Source organism: Protomyctophum parallelum (assembly GCF_964188405.1).
Source record: "Protomyctophum parallelum genome assembly, chromosome: 4".
NCBI classification, from domain to species: domain Eukaryota; kingdom Metazoa; phylum Chordata; class Actinopteri; order Myctophiformes; family Myctophidae; genus Protomyctophum; species Protomyctophum parallelum.
The window spans coordinates 6,589,248-6,608,029 of record NC_139700.1 but is presented as its reverse complement, the minus strand read 5'-3'; the positions used below and the strand labels follow the sequence as shown (position 1 = coordinate 6,608,029).

Genomic DNA, 18,782 nt, shown 5'->3' with positions numbered 1-18,782 from the left:
TGGACTGGATACATGTCTCTGGAGGACCGATGATTGCTTGTCTATTGGGGGAAGGGGGAGATGGGACATAGAAGATGTGGGAGAGAAACACCTCAGTATTCCTTACTCTTCTTTGTTGTATTGTTATGGACCCTGGTCTAACCAACCAACTGGAAAACCACGTTAACTGACCAATTCTTTTGCAATTACGTACCGGTAATTATTGCCCTGTCGTTTCCCGAGAAGTTTTGCTCATGTATTGAGTTGTTTGACCCATTATTCCTGAGAGTTAGCGCGCAAACGTAGGTCATGATAAACTTTCAATTACTTTGAGGCTATAATTGAGGGATGCCTGGGTTCTTGGGGGTCAATAGATTTCTTTTTTAAGAACATATTTATTGTTGTTAAGCCAAAAGTCATGCTCCATTGTTAATCAGTGAAAGATTAACGGAGGCAAACACAATCAAGAGTTCAGAGGCACTGTAATCTGTAGCTCTTCTAAGGGTCAGTCAATAAGATCGACCATCGTCGTCTGGTTGGAATGTAATTAGGACTTTTGATGAATGGGGTCAACATGTGCATGGCATGCGTGTGCGTGTGTGTGTGCGCTCGCACAGCATGTGCATGTGCATGTGCACGTGTGCGTGCATGTGTGTGTGTGTCTTTAATTCAATAAAGGAGGTTCCTTTATTGAATTTATTGGGAGGTTCGCCTCCTTTGTCTTATTGACTAAGTGAGACATTTGAGTCCGTGTAGAGCCAGTGGGTGGCTCAGATGATATATGTGTGTAACTGATACTGAAATTTGTTTCTGCATCATAATGTAACTAAAATATTCTAACCGTTGCAGTTTGTGAATGAAGCATGCCATTGATGTGATAACGTGAGATGTGTGTGATAATGCTGATCACGTACTGTGGAACTTTGCTTTATGGTTGGCTTTATGCACATTGCAGCGTGAGGTGAGCTGTGTGGTTCGCTTTGCATAGTATTCGTTTGTGGAGACAAGAGATACAAATATCGGTAGACAGGCGGAGATATGGACAAACAACCCTGTTCTAAATGACTAGAAGGCTCTCGAGAATGTACGGGATCTTTTTCAGACTTTTCAAATCATTTCGCGTATTAAATCTACAATACATACTAGAGTATTAATACCAGTAAGACCAGTAAGCGACCTGCGCTGAAACAACAGAGCTTCCTAACACGGCACAGTTGAGAAGCAGCTAGTTAAACTATTAATCTGGTCAGATGTAGAGTTGCTGCATATATGTAGATCTAGTATGTCTCACCATGTATGGCTATCAAGGGTTCGATGAGGTCAGTGTCGTGATGATAGTTAGGTCCACATATAGCCTGGAACTCACCTATGCTTTCTATGGCATAGGCAGCTCCCGGCAGGATCCGCCGGGAGAAACTGTGCGCAGCTGCTGGACATGAGACTAATTAATTAGAGCGACAGAGAGAGAGAGAGAGGAGTGTTTGTGTGTACGGGTGTGCGTGTGCGTCAATTTAACAAAGGTGCAGACGATCAGAAATCAGCAGAGAGTGATCAACGTTTGCGCCGAATTGTAGTGGACTCGGACCCAGACTTTTTTTTTTCTCCCTGGAAATAAAAACGTCTGGGTTTCCGAGGCTATAGGTCCACATATGGAGATCCATGTGTTGTACCAACTTGGTTCACTTGCAAGTGTGACTCGCGTCGCGGCAACCACATGATCTCACAATATGGCCATATACCTGTATCGACATTCCCATATATTTCTGTTTTTCATTGACCAAAAAATACACAATGCAAACGGCCAGCTATGGCCAGGGTTCATGGCCATATATAGCGTGTCTTGACTCTTGAGTGTAAAGGGTTTGACGATGTCAGATCGACATGATCGTGATCTTCATATGGACTCGGAGACGGCCATATATGGAGTGTGTCACGACTGACAACATATATGGAGGCGTGAGTGACGGAGCTGCGGACAGGTTTGGACAGGTATGGTCGCAACAATACTACAGTACAGTATTATGTTAGTACAAATATAGTGGTTGGAGGTGGTATCCCTATACTCTTCAACTTTACTATGTTGTCACAAGGTAGGACAAGTTATTTGAAGCAGACTAGCACACCAGATTGGACAAGACATCTCTATACAGTAGTTCGTATACATTTTTGCAATTACCTGCCTCCATTGACACAAAATAAAAGTTATAGATTGTATCTTTAAAATGCAACATCTTCTCTCTCTCACACACACACACACACACACACACACACATGCACAAACACAATGAATCCCTACAATCTCTGGAAGTTGGTATTGATATGAACAACCCACAATATGCTTTGGAAAAAGATGGTTAGCAACAGTGTCAGGTATAGTGAGTCATGAGTGAGTCAGTTCTCAATGTTTTCCTTCATTTGAACACCACTTGAAGACCACCACTTCATCATAAATGGTGCATTTATATAGCGCCTTTATCCAAGGCGCTTTACAGAGATTGTGCATTACATTCACCCATTCACACACACATTCATACACCGATGGCAGCGGAAACCATGCAAGGCACCAACTAGCACATCGGGAGCAATTAGGGGTTCAGTGTCTTGCTCAAGGACACTTCGACAGTAACTCTGGGGGAGCCCGGGTTCGAACTGGCAGCCATCCAGGCACTCTACCCCTGAGCCACCGCCGCCGCCCATCATGCAGTTTCATTCTGTGCGTGCTATTGTGGCGGACTAATCTAGTTTAGCCTAATTCTGCCAGTGTGTATTTATTTAAACAGCGACAGTTCGTCCCAGGCTAGGCCACACATTATTTACTTCCACCATGTCCAGTCATGCAGATTGCAGACAGTCAGACACCATGACTGTGGCTCTTCTCTGATGTATTGTAAAAGGACGTCCAGTGGTTAGGTGAGCTGAACGCATTCTCCACTTCAGTCATCTCTCATCGGTACAGCCCCATTCATACTTAGTCACACCACAGTGTCAGTATCATGGTCAGTATCATATCAAAATCATGGTCAGTATCAAGTCAGTATTGTGAGACTGATTGATTGAATAGTTGAATACTTTAACATTTTGCAACAAAAACAAAAGGCACAGCGGCACAGATTTATACAAAAGAATGCTAAAAGGATAACCCAAATAAGTCCTCATGTGTTGTTTCCATCATGGTCCTTTGTATTCAGGACATTAAAGGTATTATGACATTATTTATAACATAATTTTAACATTAAAAGTCTTGGCCATGGTCCTTCAAACGTGTCTATAAAAGGTTTGAACAGAAAAACTCAGAACACATTCCACATTCCTCAGAACACATTCCAAGGCATATAGAAGCTATAGGCTTAACTCTCCCTTTCAATGAATGTCAGTTCTGATTGACTCTTTTCCATTATTCCATTCAAACTTAAAGCATTTAAAATACTTTTGCCAAAACCTCAGAAGAAGGTTACATTTCCGAACTTTTTGTGGGCAGTTTATTTCATCCGAGTAAATCTTTCACCGTGCACTGGAGGAGACAGACAGAAGAATGAGACAGGGGTCATTAGAGGTACAGATGGTGCAGCAAGGCTCCCAGAAAGGTTGCGCTGGGAGTGAAGGTGCTAGTATTCTAATTGATGGACTGTCCAGTGTCCATCCACACTCCCGCTGCAATATTAGAGGCCCTTTAGAGCGCCAGTCTAATTTCATTGGCTGAGTACAAGTGACCGTAGTCTCCAGCCGCAGACTTGATTTGAGTGCTCATAAGAGTGGGGAATGGGTATTTCATAGTCTGAAAACCAAAGTAAGTGTGTGGGTGTGTGTGTGTGTGTGCACGCGTTGTGATGGAAGAAGACTATTAGATTATCTATGGCCTGGAGACCGGGTTTCTTGGCCCCGTTACTAGTAATCAACCATCTCTGTGTGTGTGTGTGTGTGTGTGTGTGTGTGTGTGTGTGTGCGCGCGCGCTGTGCGCACTGTGCGTGCTGTGTGTGTGTACGCTGTGTGATTCCTTGGAGACTGGAACAGAGGTTGTACGGGGTCTATATGGTCTAGGCTAAGCATAACATGACCGTGAGTTTGATGGGGATGCTTTTGCCCTTGTCAAGACATGATGGATTAACTCATTTTGCTATTAACATTCTCATTGATATTGGACAAAGCCTTTGCTCTTGGTGTTTGTGTCTGTATTTGTGTCTGTGCGTGCGTGCGTGTGCGTGCGTGTGTGCATGTGGGGGGGGTATGCGTGTTGACAACTGTGATGAATCAACTCATTTCGTTAATTTGATTCCCAGTGATGTTGGGAAGAGGCAAGAGTCTCACAGAAGCATCGGTGTGTCTGTGTGTGTGTGTGTGTGTGTGTGTGTGCCTGTGTGGGTGGTGTGTGTGTGTGTGTGACATTCACCTGCTGGGTCCCCCAGCAGACGGCTTCCAATTCATCATTCTCAGCGTGGCGCCAGAAGGAGACCACTCATTGCTGCTTAAGTGGGCACACTTATTTTCCAGTGCTACAATTACAGCTGACCTTTAACTACATATCCTGGGTGATATTAGCGCTGACAGGGACTAACTGCCGAACACAGAATCATTAACATCCTGTGTATTACTCATGTCATGGACACAGTTCAGATCTCTCAGTCTGTGTCACAACTCACATCGATACCGCCGGCCACTGCATCCATCGCAACCAGAAGCCAGAGTGGCGAGGAACAGTGGTGTAAATTAACTGGGTAGCCTACATTTACTCAAGTACTGCACCCAAGTACAATTTTGTGGTACTTTTACTTTATTGAAGTATTTCCAAATGTCTGTACAGTAGAGACATTTGGAAATGTCTGAGATGTAGTGGAGTCAGGGGCGGCCTTAGGAATCTGGAGGCCCGTTTCAAGACCAAATATGAGGCCCCCATATACCTATGACATAATTATTTTGTTGATACAGCCGTATGTCGATACGAATAGTTTGACTGTTCAATATCACACGCAGCCATTACTCTCGACAATTAGCAACAACAACACCTTTCCTCATCCTGTCGTCCCTTCACAATTAAAGTGTCTCCCCTTTACCTCCCAATGCTGCACATTTTAGCATGTTATTTACATAAAATAGGTGTAACTTTACTAACTTAGCATTAACATTGTGGGAGAGAGCAAGGCAGTGAGTGAGCGAGAGAGAGAGAGAGAGAGAGAGAGTGGGCCAAGATGGCGGGGGTTGACTGAGGGTACTTCAGTGCACTGTACACTCTTGCTTCGAGTCCCAGGTTGGCTTGGTGTGGAATGTGCTAATTTCCCCCTATATTCAAAGTCTGATTTCCATTGATTGTTGGCTGTGTTTAGCATGTATATGGCTGTGGAGTTTTGGTACAAAATCAAAACAACTTGTCTAATATTTTGGCATGTTTAAACCTCCAGGAAAATCTGTGTTGAGGTTCCTAATCCACTGTTTCCCATTAAAATGTCTTTGTCCTACTGTCCAGTTGGGGTTGTGTTGAAGTCCAGATACTTTTAGAGCTTCAATGCCGTGTGCCATGTAATGTTGAACAATCCTTTTAGTTGTCTTTTTTGCATTGTTAATATTGTATTTGTGTTGTCTCAGCCTTGCAGCTATTGTTTTACTCGTTTCTCTGACATATTGTAAGCCACATTTTTCACATGTGATTAAATAAACACAGTTGCTGGTGCTGGCTGTTATCTGTTGTTTCATCTCCAACGTGCGTTTGTAGTTCTATTTTTAACTATTTGTTTGGGTTTGAAGTATTCTGGTCTCTGGCGTGCTGGTGTGTTGATTCCTTTTAGCTTGCTGTGTACCAGATAAAATGGTAAATGGTGCATTTATATAGCGCCTTTATCCAAAGCGCTTTACATAGATTGTGCATTACATTCACCCATTCACACACACATTCATACACCGATTGCGGCGGAAGCCATGCAAGGTACCAACCAGCACATCGGGAGCAATTTGGGGTTCAGTGTCTTGCCCAAGGACACTTCGACATGTAGACAGGAGGAGCCGGGATTCGAACCGCCGACCCATGGATCATTGGACGACCTGCTCTACCTTTCAGGACTCCTTGGTCCTTGAAATAAAAAAAGATCATAGAAATAAATATACAATAAAGAGAGTTCCACCGTGTTCAGTTTGGAACATACAGACACAGGTTTGTGTTTACACCGCATTGTGTTGGACGGAACAATTGTCATTGTTTGATGCCTAGCTGAATGGTTAGAGAGCCTGCCTGGAGAGAAGGAGTCTCCTGAGGTTTGAATCTCAGTAAGTGATGCTGAGAGGTGGCTCACCATCAGGTGGGATGAGATGTTGATCCATCATTTCTTGATCTTTCTGCTGTTCCTTCATCTGGAATGTGGTCTCGGTTGTTGTTGTCGTCTGTTTGTTGCCATGGCTGCCAGTTCCCACCTGATGTTGTGTGGGAGTTCTGATTGGTCCAGACTAAGTGTACTGAATAACTTCTAGCTTACATAACGTCTTAAGACAAGGACTCAAGTCTAAGATGAACATCTCATCATAGATAGTGTGAAATCCTTTCCTTCCTCCAAAGAGGATGATACGATCTCCCACAATGCAACAGCACATACCAGTCATTGGACATGGTCCTTTCCCCTTGGGCTCAACCTTCTTCCAGGAGAAGGTCTCTGGACTGAATTTCCACACATCATTGAAGTTCTGGTTACCGTTCCAGCCACCAAATATGTACAGCTCTCCATTGTAGGTAAATGCTGAATGAAAATAGCGTCCTTCTGTTAGAAGTTGTGCAGAAGGTGTAGTCAGACAGAGATTGGTCTCTGTGTCAAACACTCTGATGGTGTTGTAGCCCCCCTGGTACCCCCTACAGCCCCTGAATACAAACATCTTGGTACCAATGATGGTAGCAGAGTGAGCTGATGAATAAGGAGGTGGAGTTCCTCTGGTGTTAATTAAAGTCCAGACCATTGTGCTGGTGTCCAACTTGTACATTTGTGTATCCAGTCAGCTTGCTGTTTCCTCCATGGAAAAACATGACCTTCTCCAACACACAGGCTGAGTGGTAGCTCCTCTCCTCTGGAACAGTCCCAGAAACCCTGGGTGGAACCATCTGTGGGCGTCAACATCAAATGCATAAAGCACATTGTAATACTGCCCTTCCCAAGACCCTCCACAGATGTAGACTGTATCTTCAACCAACACAGCTGTGTGGCCGCAACGCATGGATGGAACCTCAAGGTGACCGTCTCCTCTTCCTGGTTCCACTGGAGGTAACTTCTTCCAGCATAAAGACACTGTGTTGAAGACATGGACATCCATCTGTCCTATGTTGTTGAAGGTCCCTCCATCACAGTTGCCTCCAAAGGAATACAGATTGTTCCTCACTGCTACAGCAGCATGATAGGCTCGCTTTGGTCCTCCTGCTTTGGAAACGGTCCAAGACAACATCACTCCGTCCGTCCGTCCGTGTGAAATCACACGCGACACAAACTGTTGCCATGCACGCCTTAACGACGTCAATTAGTGCAGCTGTTCTTCATCTGCACCCTTTGACCCTTTATTACTTCATTGCGGCTACGTTGGGGTCTATGGATCTATGGGTCTATGGATCTATGGATCTACAGTATGGGTCTTCCACACGTATAGCATAGTATAGTATACATGTATAGTTTATAATATAGTTTCATTATATAGATATTCCACTGTTACGTTCTTAGCTTACGCATGTTTCATGATAAATGCTTTTTATGTGATGCATTCCCATGCTTTTTTGTTCTTGCTTAATGTAAATCACTCTGGATTAAGAACGTCTGCTAAATGCCTAAATTGTAAATTGCTACAGCGTTCCCTAACACTGAGCTGTGTTGTATTTTGAGGCTGTGTGTGTGTGTGTGTGTGTGTGTGTGTGTGTGTGTGTGTGTGTGTGTGTGCGTGCGCACGTGCGTGGAATGTGCTCAAGCTGACTGGCTGAGCACGGAATGTGATGTATGGTGATAACAGTGCCGCTCACGTCACTGTACTTTTCTACTCCACTACATCTCAGAGGCAAATATTGTCTTCTTTTCTTTTGCCACAGATATATAAAATGAGTGGAAAATAATATTACCAGAAACACAAAGAGCTAACTATGAATGACCATATACAGTAGCTACAGGTCTGTAATTTCTCAGGGTTTTGGAGGTCCTTGAAAATAAAACATTTGAGAACGACTAGTAGTAGTTGGACTGCGGGCGGACAGACAGACAGACAGACAGACAGACAGACAGACAGACAGACAGACAGACAGACAGACAGACAGACAGACAGACAGACAGACAGACAGACAGACAGACAGACAGACAGACAGACAGACAGACAGACAGACAGGACAGACAGACATCCTGCGGTGGAAATCAGTCACCCAGATGCAAGGACAAGGACAAGTCTTTGCCACCGTGTATGGACATATTGATGACCCCTGCTTGGTAAAGCTGTGGGCTACATTATCCCATTCTGACCTGAGATCAGATTCTAAAAATGTCTATTACATCCTGACAGTTTAATTATTAACCCATTCTGACCTGAGATCAGATTCTAAAAGTGTCTTCGATTTTTCAAAAATAGCAGACCTACAAGCTCGTATCGCGCCACTCGGTGGCGCGATATGAGCTTGTAGATCTGCTATTTTTCAATAGCTAAAGCATAACATGATGCCAACACCAAAATGGGTGCCCGTTCAGAATGGGTTATGCACCAGCCCGGGTTTAACGCAACAATACAATAGAATCTATCTTCACAAATCGTTCGTCATTGACTCCAAATGTCTGACACTATGCTGTCAGCATGAACTAGAGGAGGAAATCACAGAGCAGACCATTTCCCTGATGGAAACCTTCTGTGCCAGTTAGTGTTTTCTAAAGACTTATAGATTCTCACCCTAACTTATTTTCAGAGGTGTTGATCAGCGTGTTCTGGATGCACTGCAAAGGAGAGAGATCCTCTCAGGGAAAGCCAGGGTGATGTGAGGTAACTCATGACACCAGACTCCCCGCTGTAACTTAAACTGCAGTATAGTGACTAGTGATGTCCTATTCAATAGGATATCTGCCAACATAGTCGAGATCCAATACGTGCTTTTTCCTAGAAGATTCAGCACAGTTCAAGCAAATAAAAATCATGTATATATGCTTCACAATTAAAAAAATGCATAAATGTCACGCGCCGTGATGGAAGAGGACTATTAGATTATCTACGGCCTGGAGACCGGGTTTCTTGGCCCTGTTACTAATAGTAATCAACCATCTGTGTGTGTGTGTGTGTGTGTGTGTGTGTGTGTATGCGAGTGAGACATGTGAGACTTTCTGTTACATGCTAAATACGGAATTAGCTGGAATTGTATAGTTTTTAACATGCCGTTAAATGGTGAAAGATATTCCTGCCCTTGTTTTCCAGGACAACGTGGACTTGGGGGAGCTGATGTTCTCTCTGTGCTACCTCCCCACGGCCGGTAGACTCACCATTACCATGATCAAAGCTAGAAACCTCAAAGCCATGGATATCACCGGCGCTTCTGGTCTGTACCTCACATTGCTGTATTGTTGTTGTGGTCTTTTGTGTGATTGATGTCACATGGCAGGAACAATGGAACACGTCTTTTTTTCCCTGTATACGTATCTTCTTTTATTGTTATATATTATGTCATATATTGTTATATGAACGATGGGAATTTGCATTCTTGCAAACCTTTAGACGGGAAACCCCTTTTGGTGTTTTAACTAAGCATTTAGCTATTGAAAAATACTTGTAGGTCTGCTATTTTTGAAAAATCATAAGAAATATTTTGACGTCAGTGCCTAAATGGGTTAAGTAATGATAATGATAATGAATTCATTTATTTAATGTGCTATATAAATAAACACCAACACCAACACCAACACACAATGTATATCGAGTGCAACAGCGTCACATCTGATCATGAAGACCCCGTCTTAAATCCATCTCAGGGCCATTTCTACTTTGTTGCGTGCTGCATGACCCTTTCGTTCAACTTCAATGTTGTGGAGCAACCAATGGCTGAAAGGCTGTATATAACGAAGTACGTATTCATGTGCGTTATCAAGAGTGCAGTCAAGAGTCCTGCCTCACCGTTCGTCTGGTTGGTCAACATCCATTCATTCCATCCGGATTTTGTTTCATCTAGCACTCCATGTCAATAAAGAATCTTTCCTCCGGACCTGTACAGTGGTATGAAAGAATAATTGTTTTAACAATACTATGTCGTAAAAAAAAAAAAAACAATAAACTTATGACCCAATCTGTGCCAGGAACGTTATGTTTTAAGCAGCAAAAAGAATATTAATAATATATATATATTTGTTTTAATCGGACGTGCACGCGATTGTGCACATGGATGCGCCCACGGTTATTTATTCTTTCATTTTGTCCCATATCTCTGGCACCTGAGCACAGCGTTTCTATTGTAACAGGTGGCATGGATTGTGTACAGTGGATAATAATCACATTACTGTATGCCTTTCTACAGATCCATACGTTAAGGTGTCCCTGATGTGTGAGGGGCGGAGACTGAAGAAAAGAAAGACTTCGACCAAACGCAACACCCTGAACCCAGTGTACAATGAAGCCATCGTGTTCGATGTCCCCCCGGAGAACATCGACCAGATCAGCCTCCTCATAGCGGTCATGGATTATGATCGGTTAGTGCAGCCGTCAGTCGATCTGCCTTCCTGCTGTGTCATTGTGTAACTTAACCAATTCTGGGCGGGAACCCCTTTTGGTGTCAGCATTATGTTATGCTTTAGCTATTGAAAAATAGCAGACCTACAAGACCTACAACCTACGAGCTTGTAGGTCTGCTATTTTTGAAAAATCAAAAGAACGACTGACATGGAAGAATAGCTTTTTCAGAAAACTGTCAGGATGTAGAATACCTTTTTAGAATCTGATCTCAGGTCAAAATGGTTTAAATATAATATGTACCGTGTTATTAATTCATTTAACAGAAAACGTCCCGCTTTATCTCACATACTGTGAGATATTAAAGTTACTGAAATGAAGATACTGAACAGAGTGGCTATGTAATTAGACAGATCCCGTTGTGATTTCTGTCTCGTCTCACAGGGTCGGCCACAATGAAGTGATCGGAGTGTGCAGAGTGGGCAACGACGCAGAGGGTTTGGGCCGGGAACACTGGAGCGAGATGCTGTCGTACCCTCGCAAGCCCATCGCACACTGGCATCCCCTCATAGAGGTACTGTGTGTGTATGTGAGTGTGTGTGCGTGTGCGTATGTGTGTGTGTGTGTGTGTCTGTTAACATATTGTCTACAAAGACAAATGCATAACTCAAAACAAGAATGATTAAAGTTAAATGTGTAGGCCTATATGGTTTCATGTTGCCATGTTAGCAATGTATTTTCTATTTTGCAGTGTGAGAAAGAGAGAGACGGAGTCAGGCACAGGCAGGCAGGCAGGCAGGCAGGCAGGCAGAGACAGATAGACAGACAGACAGACAGACAGATTCTATTTCTGAATTCCCAGACCACACTCATTAGTACAAACATAGTATGCTGACACTGACACAGAAGTTGTGGACTGAATCATGCAAATTCATGTTGAGCTATCAATTGATATTCAGCTTGGACGGAAATTAAATGCTTAAAATTCAGTCGAGAGACAATAACATTCTGTCGAATTATTTGCATGCATGCCAGCTGAAATGTCTTAACAGGTGTGATCAATTGTCTTATTTTTATGCTTAATCGGCTGAGTTCGGAAATGCGTTTTTAGCATTCCTCACTGCAGGTGCCGATAGCCACAAGCGAGCTCATTAATCATCCACACTGTGCATTTTCCGAACAAAATGCAAGGTTACTGCAGTTGCTGCAGGATTGGTTGGGTTTTCTTGGAGGTGGCTAAAACTTAGCATCCCACCATAGATGGATTCACTCACTCACTCACTCACTCACTGTAAATTCCTTTATTCATTTTCCCCATCTACATAATAGTAATGCTGAGCGTGTACAAATGGAACCAAAATGGACCCTTACTTTGATTCCATTTCCATTTGTACAGCGTCAGTGCTAAAGGTACTCTCAGGATTTGACAGTGTACAGATACGTGCCGCTCACCACCACGTGTTTTCTCTTAGTTGTCAGACGCCATAGAGTGGTGTACTTGTACTGTACACAATATCTTCTATAGGACCATTAGTGACCTAGTAGCAGCATCCTTCCACCAGCAAGCTAATGGATTATTATTGTACAGCTCAATACATCTGCAGATGTGTCCCCTCCTTACACATTATGCATACACTGTATGATATACTGTATGTATACACATATTGACTGTACTTGAACTGTACTATGAATGAAGCAAAATGAGAGGTAGAGAGAGAGAAAGAGAGAGAGAGAGAGAGAGAGTTGAATTGAGTACATCAAGGCTTCCTTGGATTCATCCTAGCAGACCATGTATTGTACTGTACTTCCCTGTGCTTCATGTCCATGCAAACTGTTAGTAACGTATTCAATCAAATCACAAAATACATGACATATGACCCTCAGGGGTCCTTGAGGGTGTTCCAGGGCGTGGCCGGTTAAGACTGAGGTTAGGGTTAGCTACCTACAGTATGTGGCAGGTTAAGACTGAGGTTAGGGTTAGCTACCTACAGTATGTGGCAGGTTAAGACTGAGGTTAGGGTTAGCTACCTATGTGGCCGGTTAATAATAATAATGGACTGCATTTTTATAGTGATTTTCCAAGTGCTCAAAGCGCTTTACAATGGTCCATTCATTGGGAGGTGAAGCGGAAAACAGTCAACGCCAGCGTCCTCACTTCCCACATTCACACACCGACGGTGGCGAGCTCAAACCGACCAACTCATTGGAGGCAATGTAGGGTTCAGTGTCTTGCCCAAAGACACTTCGACATGTGGACAGGAGGAGCCGGGATTTGAAACGCCGATCCAGGGATCATTGGACGACCTGCTCTACCTCCTGAGCCACAGCCGCCCATTAAGACTGAGGTTACAAACATGCCCAGAACATCGAGATGAACCTGTGTAGTTTATGGCTGCTCCAACATTAGTGGTAACATAAAAAAAAAAAAAAACTGAATGTCCACCGCGGTGGCTGAGACCAGAGCCATTGAGTAATGTTTGAGACGAAGCAGTGAAAGGTCCTGAAAGATACATAACGTCAGTCTTACCCAATACCCAATCTTTCCGTTTTATGAACACAAGGCTGCTGTACTTTATACCTCATACTTTAAATGCTTAGTATGAGGTATAAAATACAGCAGCCTTGTGTTCATAAAACAGAAAGATTGGGTATTGGGTAAGACTGACGTTATGTATCTTTCAGGACCTTTCACTGCTTCGTCTCAACCATAAAAAGCAGGTAAAAGAGTAAAGTTTGAGACAGACTAACATCAGTCACTCTGCCGTTCACTGTAGTGGAAGAGGTGCGCCTGGTGAGGGTTTAAACCCTGCAGCTACGTCGAATCTGCCTACAGGAAATACGTAAGCTGCGACCATGAGACCCGTTCCTGGATTCGTCTATACTGTAGGTCGTGGTGACACACACATGAAGGCCTACACACACACACACACACACACACACACACGAAGGTCTACACGACGTAGATCCCTTTTAGAGCCACTAGGTGTTCTCTAGCTCACTGGTCGTCTGATCAGACTGAAAACAATCATTCATTCACTGGCCTTGATCGCTTCACCGATTTAAATATAAACACATACGCGCGACATGCATGCTCTCACACATACAGCATAATGTTTTCTCTCTCGCACACACACACACACACACACACACACACACACACACACACACACACACACACACACACACACACACACACACACACAGTCACACACAGTTATCACTGCTAACTCTCTCACACACACACACACACACACACACACACACCCTCACACACACACACACACACACACACACACACACACACACACACAGCAGAGATCACTGCTAAGTGCTAACTCTCACAAACACTACAACACCTCGGTCGCAGTGGCATTTCATTGGAATATTGCAGAATGCTTATAGCTTTTAACACCATAACAGAACGGAAATGCAAAGAACATTCCGCGTGTGTCAGATGAAATCTGAATTGTGTGTCACCAACTGTATACAGTACACTTTGTACATACTTTAAAATGACAGCATCACCTTATTAGCTTATCAGTTATGTTCAACATCACCTATGGTTCTCAAACTAATACCTTTCGGTGTCAAGGACATGCTGGAGACCCTATGGAACTCCCCCAAGGACCCCGGGGGGTACCGAGACCCCATTTTGAGAACCACTGACCTACAGTCTGGCATGTACGCTTGTACAGTAGTGTGTCTATAAAGTCCTTTGATGGTGAAGGTAATACCATATGTACTGTGTTTGTAATTACAGTGACAGTCAGCTTGCTAGCAAGGAGCAGTCAAATTCACTGTGGCTTTAATAACCTACAGTATGACTTTGTGAGCTCATGAGTGCGACTTTTTACAGTTCTGTTTTGTAATTGCAGTGACAGAGCAATCACTTTCTCTCCATCTCTGTCCAGTGGGTCGGACAGGGGCCTGCAGTGGGTGGAAGCCAAGGAGGATCCACCAACTCTTTGAAGACACCGCCTTCACCATGATATAACACACACACACACACACACACACACACACACACACACGTCATGGGCAGGATTTTAACATGTGCCTCACTATCACTTTCAAATCCAGTGTACGGTGGACCTGCTGGACATTTTTATAGCCTGGCTGAAGTTATTACTACAGTATAGTGACCACGTGAACCCTAGCATCCCTAATCTGGGCATGCCACAATGGCCAAATATTCAACAAAGATCTACAAGCAAACAAGACATTGCGTTGTGACTCGTTGTGAGCTTGTAGATTCAGTATTATTGGGTTCACATGGCTAGATGGTTTGAACGTTACTCGTGTCAGTAAAGTAACTCGTTAGATCGAACAGGATTTACTGTGCTATGAAGCTGGAAAGACACATTTATATTCCTTATTCCTATTTTGTCATGAAAACCAAAAAAGAAAATCAAAAAAACAATTGACCACATTCCGAGAAGGCTACTAAAGTACATTCACGCCTAACCTTTTTAACAGCATAGCCAAGATGTTTGAAGTAGATTAAACTAACAGTTGAGTTGTCTTTGTCCAACTGCAGTACGCAGACCAAAATGTTGACTTTGTCGAGAGTGTGTGAAGCTTCAGCTGCTGTAACAGTCGACTCTGTGTGAATATGTAGATAGATCAGCCTATTAGACTAACTAACAGATTTTATAGGTAGGCCTATAGGTATAGAAATGTGATGGACAGAATTGGACATTCCTGTTCAAATCAACATTGTTGAAATGGTTCTTCGTCTGGTGCACTTCAGATCAGTGTTGATTTCGACGACTAAAAGTAGACGAAAAATGTCCGACTATCTTTTTCACTGAGGAAAACTAAACTAAAACTATGATGACTAAAACTACATTTATTGAGAAATTTGTCAACAATGAAATAAAATATTAGGAAGGTACTAGTGGAGAAGAGATCCAGTAGAACTAAAAGTCATTTTATTATATAGGTTGTATGCTGAAAATAGCTCATTACGCAATGTGAGCTTTTAGATCGGATATTTTCAGCATGCAACTAAGCCTTAAAATCATCCATTACGACGCCATCAAGGCCTGCCAAAAATACATCCTAGTCGACTAAATCAACTGTATATTTAGTCGACTAAAACTAGACTAACTAAAACATTTCAGATGATTAAAATGGGACTAAAACAGAAAGAAAATGTATTCAAAAGACTGACTAAAACTAAATCAGAATTTGCTGTCAAAATCAACACCGTTTCAGATGGCTGACACAGAATCCCAGCTAGCGCTGTCATGGAAATGTACGGTTCCAAATCATCGCTGTCAGGCAGAAACCTCGTATCTCCATATTTCATCTTTATGTTTTCTTAGTGAATAAATGCCATATACTTTTGTCATACAAGAGTGTCGTACAAAAAAAGTAAAAAAAAGTAGCAGATCCGCAAGCTCAAAACGCATCGTGACATGCTGCGAGATCTGCTATTTTATTGGTTAATTTGGTCTGTAGATTTCATTAATACTTTTCATTGGTTCAATATTTACATTGGATGCATTGGAACGCAGGTTACTTTTTTTTCTCCATTTCCTGAAAAGTAACAAATGAGGCCCCCAGAGCGGCTGGCCAACGCTGAAGCTGCCAAATTCTACTGGAACTGCAAGCGGGTGTTTTTTGCCCGTGCATGTAGGCCTACAGCACGAGCTGGGGTTTAACATGGAGAGCTCGTTAGCACTTCAGCATTTTGGCCACCAAATGGTCATTTCTTTGGTCTCCAAATTGAAAAAAAAAAAAAAAGAAAACGGGTCCTTCAATCGCCACTGAGCAACTTCCATTGAAATTAATTGTGGAGGTGGGGCTGTCCTCTCTCTAGCTTATATACAGTATGACTCTCTGGGCGAAACGTTTCGATGCGTGACCCTCAGGACGGCGTGTTGCCATAGTAGCAAGGTCACCATTTCACTGAACATTCCAGTGGCAGTTGTGTTGGAAAGAATCCTCCAGCTCTCCAGAGTCACACAAATACATGTACAGTACAGTACGTGTGACCCCAAGCGACGTGCTGTCATAAATCAAATGTAAGGCAGCATTATTAAGTGTACCAAAGGAGCACACAGCTATATACAGAGACGGACCGTTTCTGTGCATTTTTCTAGTCTTTGTGCGAGGCTCTTCTCACTGAGCCGTGCCCCAAGGACACGGTGAGGGGGAGTGTGAAAAGCTGCTGTTGTTGTTGGGATGGGAAAATGGTCAGACAACATGTTTTATGTGTTGCATGTCAATTCGTCTTTGGTAATTAAAGGGTATGGACAAAATAAGAGAAAACACTGCAGTATAGTTTATACCGATTGTCTTTTGCTCTGTAGCGGTTTGGCGTGTTGCTTTTCCTGAAAGTTTCGTTCTTCTAACTGCGGAGGGCATCGTTAGTATAGTCTAATGACATTTTGACAAGCAAGCAGTGCTTTTGAATGATTTGGGGTTATGAACCACATATGTCCGTAGCATCCCTATTCATCACAGACATGATAATAGGCAAACATTTGCCAACATATAACATATACCAGCTCTACAAGCTCACAATGCTGCAATGCACAATGCATTGTGAGCTTGTAGAGCTGGTATATGTTTCCAAAATGTTCGCCGACTTGTAGTGAGCTCGTATTTTTGGCAAAAAGGGAGAAAAGGAGGTGAAGTACATTTTGAAGCCGATTCTTTTGTACTTTTACTCAAGTAAATGTTCAAATCCGGACTTTTACTCGTTAAGAGAGTATTTCCATATTGCATTATTGGTACTTTTACTTAAGTAAAAATTGTGAGTACTTTTTCCACCACTGATGATCATTATGCTCCACACAGAGCACCAAATGAAGACTCATGCCCTTTTGACTAATGTGTTAATGTTCTAGAACCCAAAACCCAAAATGTTCAGATTAATCCCATTAGAAGTCATTTCCATTCGTGTAGGGTGCAATTGATTTGACTGGAACGGATCCTTGCTGATAACCCGGGCCAGATCGGCACCAGTTCACTGAAATGTATTTAAAGCAGTGGTTCTCAAGCGTTCTCATGTCCAGGAGCACCAAATTAACCCATTCTGACCTGAGATCAGATTCATACAAGGTTTCCACTGGACACACACTGGTCTGATTAACCCATTCTGACCTGAGATCAGATTCCAAAAATGTCAGTCGTTCTTCGATTAAAAAAAAAATAGCAGACCTACAAGCTCGTATCGCGCCACTCGGTGGCGCGATATGAGCTTGTAGATCTGCTATTTTTAAATAGCTAAAGCATAATATGATGCTGACACCAAAATGGGTGACCGGTCAGAATGGGTTAATATGTATTTGGCCGCAGACCCCCACCGGAAACCATTTTGTGCCAGGGACCCCCACAAGAAAGGATTAACATTAAGATAAATTCAATCATGCCTATTAAAAAAGAATATTATTTGGGGGAGGAAATAATTACATTTTGAGAATCACTGCATTAAACCATACCTGGTTATTTATTTTGAGGACAGAGGAATAGCGGAAGGAATTTTTGTATTATTTGAATTTCAAGATAACACCAGATTGTTTTGACTTTGTATTGCAAATTATGATTTGTCCTGTGTTCCTCTTTACAATGCATGCGTCATTTTTGTTGTGAGATGTTGCCATTTTTAAAGCTTTTCTTTGTTGTGAGATACTGTACTAATCCTATTGTAAACACAAAATGTATTATGAAACCATGGCAGACTGTGTAAATTGTCTATTCAGATGTTATTAATAAATATTTCTATATATAGTACTGACTCATTTTATATTAAGTGTGTGTGTGTGTGTGTGTGTGTGTGTGTGTGTGTGTGTGCGCGCGCGCGCGCACGCTCGCGCATGTCTGTTTGGTATTGAGAGTGAGAGAGAAAAACACAGTATTTCACAAGAAGGAAGGTACAAAAAAAAGGGGGAGATCCAGTTTTTTCCAGTTTAAATGTTAGTTTAAATGTTTAAAACATGCACACGTGCAGGCACATACACACGCACACACGGATTCCCACATGGGCAACCAAACATCTACCTGCACTCAGCCAAAGAGCCTGAGTTACTGTTTTTTGATGACTCATTTTACTCCAACACAAGAGAGCTGTTGTGGACAGCTATTGTCCACAAGTGTCAAACTGATTCATTTAACTCAGACAAACAGAACCAATGTGAACAAATTAGAAAATATATTT

The 18,782-nt window shown here is 42.7% G+C and overlaps 1 protein-coding gene across 1 annotated transcript in view; it reads left to right on the top strand.

The window, feature by feature from the left end:
- The window catches only part of syt9b (synaptotagmin IXb), a gene marked incomplete at its 3' end in the record, with an annotated part of 40,819 nt that extends 26,215 nt beyond the window's left edge, over window positions 1–14,604 (top strand). The window contains exons 5-8 of the mRNA XM_083763046.1: window positions 9,374–9,494; window positions 10,464–10,635; window positions 11,060–11,189; window positions 14,527–14,604. Coding sequence (XP_083619172.1) covers window positions 9,374–9,494; window positions 10,464–10,635; window positions 11,060–11,189; window positions 14,527–14,604 — 501 coding nt within the window. The remainder of the gene's footprint in view (window positions 1–9,373; window positions 9,495–10,463; window positions 10,636–11,059; window positions 11,190–14,526) is intronic.
- Window positions 14,605–18,782: the final 4,178 nt, after the last annotated feature.